Source organism: Hemiscyllium ocellatum, chromosome 26, assembly GCF_020745735.1.
Source record: "Hemiscyllium ocellatum isolate sHemOce1 chromosome 26, sHemOce1.pat.X.cur, whole genome shotgun sequence".
Lineage (NCBI taxonomy): Eukaryota > Metazoa > Chordata > Chondrichthyes > Orectolobiformes > Hemiscylliidae > Hemiscyllium > Hemiscyllium ocellatum.
This window is the reverse complement of record NC_083426.1, coordinates 7,044,486-7,056,673: the sequence shown is the minus strand read 5'-3', so window position 1 is coordinate 7,056,673 and position 12,188 is coordinate 7,044,486. Positions and strand designations below refer to the sequence as shown.

Here is a 12,188-nt window from a genome sequence, read left to right as displayed (position 1 = left end):
ATGAAGTAAATACTTTGAAAATGCCGACTTGCCTACCTTTTCTGTGGAACTGCTGCTCAATTCTGAGTCATCATAGAATCCCTCCACGTTGAAACAGGCCACACAATCCCTAAGTCCACAAGGACCCTCAAAAGAGCATCATACCCAGGCCCACATCCCTACCTTATCCTTGTAACACCTCTATCTTATCCCTGTAACTCTGCATTTCCCAAGGCTAAACCACCTAGCCTGCACATCCCTGGACACTATGGCTAATTTAGCATGGCCAATCCTCCTAACCTGCACATCTTTGGACTGTGGAAGGAAACCAGAGCACCCGGAGGAAACCCACGCAGACACGGGGAGAACATGCAAACTCTAAAGTCGGACAGAACTTCTTGTTTTGCAAATTTATCCTTTCATGAAATATGGGCATCACTGGTGAGACCAGCTTTTGTCCCTCATCCCTAATTGCCCTTGAACTGAGTGGCTGTCTGGGTCATTTCTGAGGGAGTTAATAGTCAACCACATTGCTGCAGGTCTGGAGTAGTATTTGGGCCAGACTGCATAAGGATGGTAGATTTTCATCACGACAGGATATTATGAATGTCAGTAGTTACCGGGAGGAAGTGAGGACTGCAGATGCTAGTGATCACAGTCGCCATTGAGATTAGCTGCAATTTTATTTAAAGTTTATCAACTGGGATTTGAACCCAAGCCTCCACAGAAATACCTTTCAGCCCTTTATCTAAGTAAAGGTGTACTGGCACTGGATACGGTCCAGAGAAGGTTCAACAGGTTGGTCCTGGGTGTGGAGGGACTGTCTGAATAGAAAAAGGTTGAGTAGTTTGGGTCTGGAGTTTATAGAATGAGAGGCGGCAGTATCAAAACTTGCAGGATTCTTAAGGGACTTGATAGGTTAGATTCAGAAAGGTTTCTTCCCCTCTGGAGAGATCTGGATCTCAGAGTAAAGGGTCACACAGAGATGTGGAGGAATTTCTGCGCTCAGGAGGCAGTGAATCTGTGACACTCTTTACCACAGAGGGCTGCCGAGGCTGGGTTGTTAAGTATATTCAAGGCTAAGATGGACAGATTTTTAATCAAGGGTGGTGGAGAATAGACAGGTTGAGGATTATCAGATCAGCCATGATCTCATTGAATAGTGAAGCAGACTTGATGGGCTGAATGGCCTTCTTCTGTTCTTTTGTCTTATGGTATTATTAGCCTTGGCCTTTAGAACCATAGAACCCCTACAGTGTGGAAGCAGGCCATTCAGCTCATCACATCCACACTTACCCTCCAAAGTATATCCCACACAGACCCACACCCATTACCCTATCCCCAATGACTCTCCAAACAGCATCCCAATCAAACCCTCCTAAATATCCCCACATTTCCCATGGTTAATCCACTTAGCCTGCACACCCTGGACACTCTAGCCTGGCTAATCCATTTAACTTGCACATCTTTGGACTGTGGGAGGAAACTGGAGAACCCGAAGGGTACCCAAGAAGACTGAGTGAGAATATGCAAACTCCACACAGGCACAGTCACCCAAGGCTGGAATCAAACCCAGGTCCCTGGCACTGTGAGGCAGCAGGGCTAACCACTGAGTCGCCAATTGATTTGACTTCTCGCTTGATTGAGTAAAGGGTGACCTGCTTTGTCTCAGACCATTTTGCCAAAAAATGTGTAAATAGTAGCCTGTACCTTGTCATAATAATATCGCAGAGCTCTACTCAGCTTATCATAGTTCATGTTGGGCTTGTTTTTGCGAAATCCCCAGAGTTTGGCCACATCCTCAGCCTTGAGCAGTTTGAACTCCCCATCGTTCGATGTCCAGCAGATCAGGTGGTCATTCTTGGGCTCCAGGAGAAGTTGCAGCAGGAACTGCCAAAGTGTGATGGTACTATCCATGGCTGGCACTGCCACCTGTGGGTCAGGAAGGAAAGCTTGTTAAAGGGCTGACTCTGAGAGAAAACCAGGAGGCACAGCTTTAAGGTAAGGAGCAGGACGTTTAGAGGGGATTTGAGGGAATATCTTTCCTTGAGGTGCATAAGATTTTTAAAGGATTGGACACTCTGGAGGCAGGAAACATGTTTCCACTGATGGGTGACCCGAACCAGAAGACACAGCTTAAAAATAAGGGATAGGCCATTTAGGACAGAGATGAGGAGAAACTTCTTCACCCAGAGAGTGGTGGCTGTGTGGAATGCTCTGCCCCAGAGGGCAGTGGAGGCCCAGTCTCTGGATTCGTTTAAGAAAGAGTTGGATAGAGCTCTCAAGGATAGTGGAATCAAGGGTTATGGAGATAAGGCAGGAAGAGGATACTGATTAGGAATGATCAGCCATGATCACATTGAATGGTGGTGCAGGCTCGAAGGGCAGAATGGCCTACTCCTGCACCTATTGTCTATTGTCACCCAGACATTATTTGAAACTCACTACCTAAAAGAGCATGGTGGAGACAGGAACCCTTAAGACATTCAAGAGGTATTTAGATGAACACTCAAAATACCAAAATGCAGAGGGCTATGGGCCAAGTGTTGGAAAATGGAATCAGAATAGATGATGTTTGATGACCAGCACAGGCACAATACACTGAAGGACCTTTATCCATGCTGTAAAATCTCTATGGCTCTGAAGGAGAGAAACAGAATGTATGACAAAGGAATAGAAAGTAGGGCAAATAAACTGTAACTGAAATGAGAGAGCAGATGGGGCAGTAAATAAGGACCGACAAGAACTTGTTAAAAAGAAGACAATGAAAATCAGACATAAAAATCGAAATCCCTGGAATAAACAATAATAGAGAACAGGAAACAGAAGTTGACATGTCATATGGGACCTTTTGTTGACTTTTGATTTACTGAAGGAGGCTGCAATGTTGCCATTCGGTCTCTAGATGGCATTCAGTAATAATTCACAGAAAAATAGAATGCTGGAGCTCTGAAGGAGGCCATTCAGCCTTTCAGACCTGTGCTAGCTGTTTGAAACAACTATTCAATCTACTTCTTCTCCATAGCCCTGCATTCATTCCCATTTATTTTTCATTCCCAAATTTGCACTTAAAATTTATTATTAATTCTGCTTCCACCAGACTTTTTCCTTGTGCAGCTCCAATTAGATTAGATTAGATTACTTACAGTGTGGAAACAGGCCCTTCGGCCCAACAAGTCCACACCGATCCGCCGAAGCGCAACCCACCCATACCCCTATATTTACCCCTTACCTAACACTACGGATAATTTAGCATGGTCAATTCTTCTACCTGTCATCTTAATTCTGTGTCCTTTGGTTACTGACTGTTGAGTGACTGGAAATAGTTTCTCTGCACTAACTTTAGCAGAGCCATTCATGCTTTTCAACTCCCCCACTAAATCTCCTCAAAACCTTCTCTGACTTAAGGAGAACAATCCCAGCTCCTCCCATCTCTTACCTTAATTCCATTCACTGAGACATCGTTCACTGAGAGTTACAGATCAGGGACAAGTTTGAGAACAGTTCAGTGAAGTGTTAAAGGCATGTTTGCCTGATTATTATGCAGCCAAGCAGAGACAATGACAGAAAGCTTGTCTTGTTGGCATAACTGAAGTGAGCAATAGTTAGACGTGAGTCTTTCATATATTAGTAAAATATACAGAAAAAGAAACAGCATTTCACAGCATAGATGAGGCCATTGAAGCCAACCTTCTGAGACTACTCTTCTCCTGTTGATCTGCAATTTCTCCTTTTCAAGTATAAGTTAAATTCTCTTTCAAAAATAAGTGTTGAATCTTCTTCAAACAACCTTTCATTAGACATTCCAGATCATAAAAACCTACTATGTTAAAAAGATTTGCCTCACCTCATACTATGGATGCTAGAAATTTGAATTATTGCTCATCTGCCTGTAAATGAAGCATATTATTGTACTGAAGGTGGACAGAGTCAATGCTGTCACCTCTTTTTGGTCTCTTTACCTCCAAACAATATATCACTGAAACTAAAGGGTACATTTCAACAAAACGTAGTACACAGGTACTGTTCAGCCAAAGGATGTAAAGTTCATATCTTTTTCCGTTATGTTTTGGACTGTGGACTTAAAAAAGAAACTGCTTTAAACCAAGGAGATTGCACAGAAAAAGAAATGGCTGCAGTTTCAAGCTTCCTGAAACAATTTTTTGGGGTTGAACACGATATCAATCTTCACTGGAATGGAGAGAGCAAATTCAGATAGCATGGAGCAATGAGATCTGAAGTAGAGGAAGAATTGCTTGATAATGTTTTGATTAGCTTCTGACCAGGTGACCATGGCTAGCGTGTGGCCAGTGCAGCACAGAAACAAAGGCAAAGTTGCAAAATCTCCAAGTCTCTCTCACTCTCCTGTCTGGAGGTTTCAGAAAGTCTTCAGGAACCATGATTTAACTTCCAATCACCTTTCTCTTTAAATCCCCTGTTGAAGGGGCAATAAAAATCGTGACAGACAATGAAAGGATAAACTCTATACTCTCAAGTAATCTATCAGCTTCAAAATTTTTTCACAACCCTGCTATGGTAACTGAGGGAACTGACTTATAAAACAATGAGCTGGGCTCTTGCAGCACAGTGTTAGTGTCCTTCCCTCTAGGCCAAATCCCAAGCAGTCCAAAGATAACATGGCCTGGACAGATTGATTAAAAATATTGACAAACCAGAGGGTACTGCAGAGATAGGGAAAGAGGTGAAAGTTCCCATAGTCCCAGTGAACTATAGGTTGCTCTCTCCCTGAAGGGAGAGAGCTTTTTAAACATTCATTGTGGAGGTATGGGCATTATTGGCTGGGCCAATAATTATTGTCCTATACTAGTTGCCACTTGAGAAGGTGATACTGAGCTGTCTCTTTGAACAGTTACAAATCATTGCTGTAGATAACCCACAATGCACTTCGGGTTGGAATTCTCGGACTTTGACCCAGCAACAGTGAAGGAATGGTGATACATTTCCAAGTCAGGTTTGGAGGTGGCGATGGTTTCATTTATCAATTGCCCTTGTCCTTCTGGATGGTAGTGGTGTGGGTTTGGAAGGTGCTATCTGAGGAGCCTTGGTGAGTTTCTAGAGTAGATCTTGAGAATGGTGCGCACTATTGTTACTGAGTGTCAGTAACAGCGGCTGTGAATGTTTGTGGATGTGGTGCCAATCAAGCGGGCTGCTTTGTCCTGAATGGTGTCAAGCTTTTTGAGTGTTATTGGATCTACATCCATTCAGGCAACCGGGGAGTATTCCATCAAACTCCTGATTTGTGCCTTGTAGATGGTGGACAGGCTTTGAGGAGTCAGGAGATGAGTTACTTGTTGTAGAATTTCTAGCCCCTGACCTGTCCTTGTAAGATGACATTTATTTGGGTAGTCCAGGCCAGTTTCTGTTCAAATGGTAACTGCCAGAATATTGATAGTAGGGAATTCAGCGATGGTAATATCATTGAATGCTGAGGGGTGATGGTTACATTCTCTGTTATTGGAGATGACCATCGTATTGGCATGAATGTCACTTGTCAGCCCAAGCTGGGATATTGTCTAGGTCTTGCTGCATTGGGGATCAATTTCACCTGAGGCTGACTATGCCTCAAGCAATGGACGAGGTTGAGAAGGTGGGCCTTTCATGGTGACTTGGTTCATTCAGGAGTTGAAACCAGATGGTTAGCACCAGTCTTAATCAAAAACCAGCTTTTCAACTGACAGCGAGCAAATTTGAAAACAAGGATGAGAATTTTATATTTAAAAGGTGTCAATCTTGGCCAATGATTTGCAGGGGATGATGGGTGAATGGACTCTGCTACATATTAGGATCTGTAGAGATGAACCAAGATTGTGGGGTGTAGAAGGTCGAAATCCAGTCAGAAAAGTACCAAAGCAAAATATATTTTGATCAATTCAGAAACTTCCTAAATAAATTTGGCATGTAAGTGGTTAAAAAAGCCGATGCTTTAAGCATACATTATCACCACTAATTCGGGGAAGAGGAGATCACTAATGGACGTGACAAACAGGCAAATTTAGTGAAAAAATTCTCACAAAGGAATTAAATGGGCTGTATGTAATAATAAATTAATCTAAACTCCATTGTGTGACTAAATCACAAATCACCCCTGCTGGGGGCCTCCCAATACAGAATTCCTTGAAACAGTCTATGACTCATTGCTACATAAACAAATAGTAATCTGGCTTCAATCAGAGAGAAAGAACTTGCATTGATATAGCACTTTTCACAGCCTGTGAAGTGCATCTCTCGCATAATGTAGGATTTATGACAAGTAATAGGAGCACTGTAACATCCCACAAACAGCAAGGCATTCCTGACCAGTTTATCCATTATTTAGCTGTGCTGGCTGAAGGATAAATAATGACCTGCATGTTATGCTAGAATAACCAATCCTGTATCCCTGCATCCCCACATAAAAAAAAATCTATTGGGGGTTTCTTTTCTCCACCTGCGGGTCCTTATCTTAATATCAAATTCAAAGGATGGTACAGTTCCTTCAATATCAAATTCCAGGACCTCCCTTCCCAACAGCGTGGGTTTACCCTACACCAAATGGACTGCAGTGGTTCAAAAAAAAAAGCAGCTCACCACCTTCTCAATAAATGCTGCCCGGCTCATCAAAGCCCACATTCCCTGAATTAACTTTTTATAAAAAGTATTTAAATGGGAGCAGCACCACATCAGAGCTACATTGCATTTTGCGTCTGTTCCTGGCCTTGAAACCACAATCTTCTGACTCAAAAGGTAAGAGTGCAGCCGAGCACCAAAAGAATACAAACTAACCAGGATGGAGGGTTATAGACTGAAGTTGCAGAATGTGTTCACCCAAATCAGCAGGATTCAGAGAAAGCGGAATTTAATACAGCTGGCTGATCAAAGAGGTTGTGGGTTTTTATATTAAACTCTTTCAGGATATTGACTTTAACATGGTCCCAGTACATTACTTAGAACTGTGAAGCCAAAGAAAACCTAATAACATCAAGGTTCAAAATTAAACCTTGTTCTTAAATTGAAGTGAACTGGGAAACAAGATCGAAATACTGACACTAAGTCAAATTTGATTACTGTCATCATTGCCATTTCAAGTTATCTCGTCAGAAATTGTAATGCAGAAGCTGTGAGATGGTGCTGCTACCTCTGAGGTGCTGGCACTGTATTAGTGCAGCCTTTGGCCATTTGGGAAACAGAATATTTTGTGACAAAGCCCTCAGTGGTCTACAGGGTAGGAAAGTTACCAGCCCTCCTGCATTTGTCAGCGACATGGACAATATACAGCAGACATCTCAAATATTTGGAGGAACATTACTGACATTGGATTTGTAGGGAGGCAAAGGCCCAATATCAGTGCTCCCTACCTCAGGGCAACATTCCCAGCATCAAAGCTCTGGTTACTGACAAATCAGCTCCATTGAATGGGCTGCATCATCTGCTGCGTCTTCAAATACCCTAAGAAAACTCTCTGCTGAGCTCCATCATGGCAAACTGTTACCAGGGGCACAGAGGAAACACTTCAAGGACATCCTCAAGGCCGTTGTGAGAAAATGCAACATCCCTATTGGCTCATGGGAATCACTTGCCTAAGGGTGTCAAAAATGGAGGAGAAGCATCAGCAAAGGTGGCAGCCATATTGAGCATCTTTGACAGGCCAAGATAGAGATCAAGTGCAAGCAGCAGCAATAGCGGCATTGACCCTAGCAGCTGCCTCTTCAAACATCACCGCCCCAGGTGAGTGCAGATCCAGCATCAGACCACTCAGGACGCACAGTTCTGGAGAGGAGGAATATCAACTTCAATCTTGAAGGATTGCCTCACAAGAAGCTGAAAATGATAAACCAAGGCTGCACCCACTCTTGCCGAAGTCCGGTGCTGGCATTTTGAGCAAGGGAGCTCTTCCCAGTGTCACGATCAATCCCCCTCATTCCACCTCACACAAGAAAGATAGTCATGTGACATGCCACTACAATGTGGTTCCTTGGGGCAGTATATGCTGCCAGTACGAAGTGCTGCCCTAAGTCACAGACGGCACGGTGGCTCAGTGGTTAGCACTGCTACCTCACATGTCTGTGTGGAGTTTACACATTTTCCTTGTGTCTGCGTGGGTTTCTTATGAGTGCTCCAGTTTCCTCCCACAGTCCAACGATGTGCAGGTAAGGTGCATTGGCCGTGGTAAATTGCCCATAGTGTTCAGGAATGTGTAGGCTAGGTGCATTAGTCAGGGGAAATGTAGAATAGTAGGGGAATGGGTCTAGGTGGGTTACTCTTTGAAGGGTCAGTATGGACTTGTTGGGCCAAATGGCCTGGTGCCACAATATAGGGATTCTATGATCACATAACAAATACTATGACAGTCAGAATCTTGCTGAGACAGGTAAGTTGAAGTTAATTAACAAAACTATTTACCCTGTTTTAATATTATGGGTTTATAGTCTGCATGTTGTGCTGATATTACTATAAATTACATACACAACACTGTCTGAACACAACACACTGACTGCACGACATAGAGACCATGAAGGCAATACCACAAGATCACATTCTAAGTTTGTATATCTATCTTAGAGGTAGCTCACTTGGCTGGATGGCTGGTTTGTGATGCTAACAGCGTGGGTTCAATTACTGCACCAGCCAAAGGACTCTCCTTGATAACCCCTACCCCCTGATTAAACCACCACCAGTCTCTGTCTAATGAGAGAGCAACCTCCTGGGACCATGGGGATTCTATCTTAAAAGCCTGTCTGGTGTGGAATCTGTGCAGTGACACAATCATTTTTGTACACTGTACAATTTGGCTGCCATGCTTTCCTACATTACAACAGAAAGTGCATTTTAAAAGTACTTGTAGTGACTGTAACAATGTCAGACAGGTGGACTTCATAGAATCCTGAGTGGGATTGTTAACCCTGGATCAATCAGGGAGTCCTGGCTGACAGATACAAACAAGAATGTCAGGGATTTTGTTCATTCTAGGAGCTAATTCAGTGTTAGCTAGGTCAGTATTGTGTATTACGTGCATATAAATGAAAGGTGATGGGATACAGGCTATTGTGGAATTATTTCAGAACTAAACTGGGTATAAAATGCCTTGGAAATCCTGATGTCATGCTATAGGAAATCAAATTCTGGAAACAGTAGAAATAGTGTAATAAAGTACTGATGGTTTAAACAGGTCGTGTCTCTGATATCACTTAAATGAACCATCTGTGCTGTGCTAGCTTCTTGCTTGTGATCAAGCTGTGGCTAGATCCTGCAAATTCAATTTGTTTATATCGAACAATTCACAAAAGCAGGTGTCACACATGACCATCCCTCCATGCACACAGCCACTCTCCTCCGAGATAACCTTCCACAGCCTCCTGAAGGTTACACCTTCTTGGGACTTATCCTCTGTGGAAAAGTATAAACTAAGACAGAGGGAAAACAACTAATAGTTAAGGGCTTGGCACAGACTCAAGCATTCCACTGCCGAAGGGCAAATATCTGGCAATTGGTTGCTGTAATCGTGCTGTTAACTCAGAGTAAACATGACAAGACTAAATATGGAAAGGGTGCAGTCATACTGTGGTGTGGCAGGTGGGGTGTTGTTCTCTGTCTTTGCTGGATGTATGACAGACAATATTTTAGTTCATGTTTCAAAGTGAAGCACAACTTTACTTCTTCTTTCACGGGTTGCAAGCATTTCTTGCTTTCTCCCAAATCGTCCTCGATCTGCGAGGTTTACTGAGCCATTTTCCTGTGGGTCTGGAGTCACGAGTAGGCCAGACCAGGTAAGCTTGGCTGATTTCCTTCCCTAAAAAGGACTTTAAGGAATCAAATTAGCTCACACAACAATTGATGGTAGTTGTGACCATTACAGAGACCAGTTTTCAGTGTTTAAATTTTAATCATCAGCTACCCTGACAGGACTTGAACCTGAAGCTTCAGATCATTATCAACTACCTCTGGATTATAAACCCAGTTGTTTTACCACTACACCTCCCGCCCCCAAATAATTGTCCAATAGTTCTGAAAGTGGTAAATTAGGGAACGCATGTTTCATACTCGAAAACCATTTCCCTCTTCCACAGGGCTGCAAATCATTCTGGAACCTTCCTGGAGTCCTCAGTTGGTGAAGATTAATCCCCTAGTTTCTGCTGCACCCAACAATTAGAGGAAAAAAAATCAAAGGAGTATTTACAAAAAAAAAGTGCATTTTTTTTTTCTTTGAATACATTCATTGGTAATGTTTAAGAAGTGGAGTTTGGAAAATAAGGCGGTTTGAAAGGGTGGGGCAGTCATAGGAGAAACCTTCAGGAATTCATTGAACTGGAATTGGCAACTCAGCTCCTCTCGGATGACAATTTTGATATTGGGCTCAGCTCACCTTAAGTAGGTCCCCAACCCTGCAGCACACTAACTTTACTCAGCAAGTGAGGATTGTATGGGGTAACTGCAAGATGAGTCTTGTGTTTTATTCATTGAATTATTGAAATTTCCAGATAAAATGAGACCATTAGGCCAATGTGTTTACACCACCCCCAACACATCCTTCCAGCTTAATCCCATTTTCCAGTTTTTGACTGGTTGCCTTGTAGGCTATGACACCAATGTAAATCAAGTGTTTTGTAAAAGCAATAAGGATCTCTCCCTCCACCAGCCTTTCAGGCACCGACTTCCAGACCCCATCACTCTCCAGGTCAAAAAAAATCCCCTCCGATCCCCTGTGATCCTCTTAGCTCTGTGCAATCTGTTTGTGGGCCCATCAACCAAGGCAAAAGAGGCCTTTCTGTCCACTTTATTTTATATGTTTCAATCAAATCTTCCCTCAGTCTTCTCTGTTCCAACAAACACATATGAGCCTATCCAAACTTTCCTTGCAACTAAAATCCTGGTAATATCCACTGTACCCTCTGCTATGCAATCACATTGTTCCTCTAGCACAGTGACCAGTACAACACAAAATACTCCAGGTGTGACCTAACTAGTGTTTTATATAGTTTCATGCTCTGTCCCTCAAAGAAAGCCATGCCCCACCTGCCTTCAACTACCTTATCAAGCTGTACATCCACCTACAGGGGTGTGCATGCGCATACTCTAAGGCCCCTCTGTTTTGTTACATTTCCATTATCCTACCACTTATTCTGCATTCCCTTCCTCAAATAGGTCAGCACGGTGGCTCAGTGGTTAGCACCGCTGCCTCACAGCGCCAGGGACCCGGGTTTGATTCCAGCCTCGGGTGACACTCTGTGTGGAATTTGTATATTCTCCCCATGTCTGTGGGGGTTTCCTTCGGGTGCTCTGGTTTCCTCCCACAATCCAAATGCTGTGCAGGTTAGGTTGAATTGCCATGCTAAATTGCCCAAAGTGTTCAGGGCTGCGCAGGTTAGGTGCTTAAGTCATGGGCAATATAAAGTGATAGGGTTGGAGCATGGGTCTGGATGGGAAGGTCTACGGAGGGTCAGTGTGGACTTGTTGGGCCAAATGGCCTGTTTCCACACAGTAGGAATTCTATACTAAAAAAATGCAATTACCTCAAACTCTTCCAGATTAAGCTCCATTTTCCACCTGCCCAGTTCATTGGTAGGCCAAACTTTTCCTCTCCTCATTAGCTACTGCACGGCTAGATTTTGTAACATCAAGCTTCTTAGTCATACTCCCTTTCATTCAAAACCAAATCATTGATGTATACCATGAAATTGTAGGGATGACCATTGCAGGCAAGGCTAGCCTCTAGAAGCTATCACCAGTTGGCCTGAGAAAGTAATGGTTGATCTTCTTTTGAACCCACTATTGGAGGTTACTACAATGAACTGGTTAGTTTGGTTAACATCAAAGGGCAGTGAAGAGTCAACCAAATCAGGATGGAGGTGGAGCCTCGTTGGTCATGCTAGATAAGGACTACAGTATTGCTGCACTGAAGATATCAGTGCAGGAGATGCCAAGAGTTTACAAGAATCTGATAGATTTGTTGCCAACTATATAAAGACCATTTTGTTTTGTAAAATATGATTCCAAATCTCAAACTGGATTAATCCAGGAATCTGGTTCACAAAGGAGAGGCAATACCTCAGCAATATTGTCACTGGATGTATAATCCAGAAACCAAAATAATGTTGTGGGACACCAGCAGATGGTGGAACTTGTATCCAATACAAAATCCAGAATTAAGCATCTAATTATGGCTGTGAAACCATTGAGATTGCTATAAACTCGTTTGCAAACGTCCTTTAGGG

The 12,188-nt window shown here is 43.0% G+C and overlaps 1 protein-coding gene across 2 annotated transcripts in view; it reads right to left on the bottom strand.

Annotated features, from left to right (window-relative positions):
* LOC132828313 (ETS domain-containing protein Elk-4-like) overlaps window positions 1–12,188 on the bottom strand; it is a 65,033-nt gene that overhangs the window by 25,825 nt on the left and 27,020 nt on the right. For both annotated transcript variants that reach the window (XR_009646105.1, XM_060845305.1), the window contains exon 2: window positions 1,690–1,911. Coding sequence is in view for 1 of the 2 variants with exons in the window: in XM_060845305.1 (XP_060701288.1) it covers window positions 1,690–1,896 (207 nt within the window). In the remaining variant the exon portion in view is untranslated. The remainder of the gene's footprint in view (window positions 1–1,689; window positions 1,912–12,188) is intronic.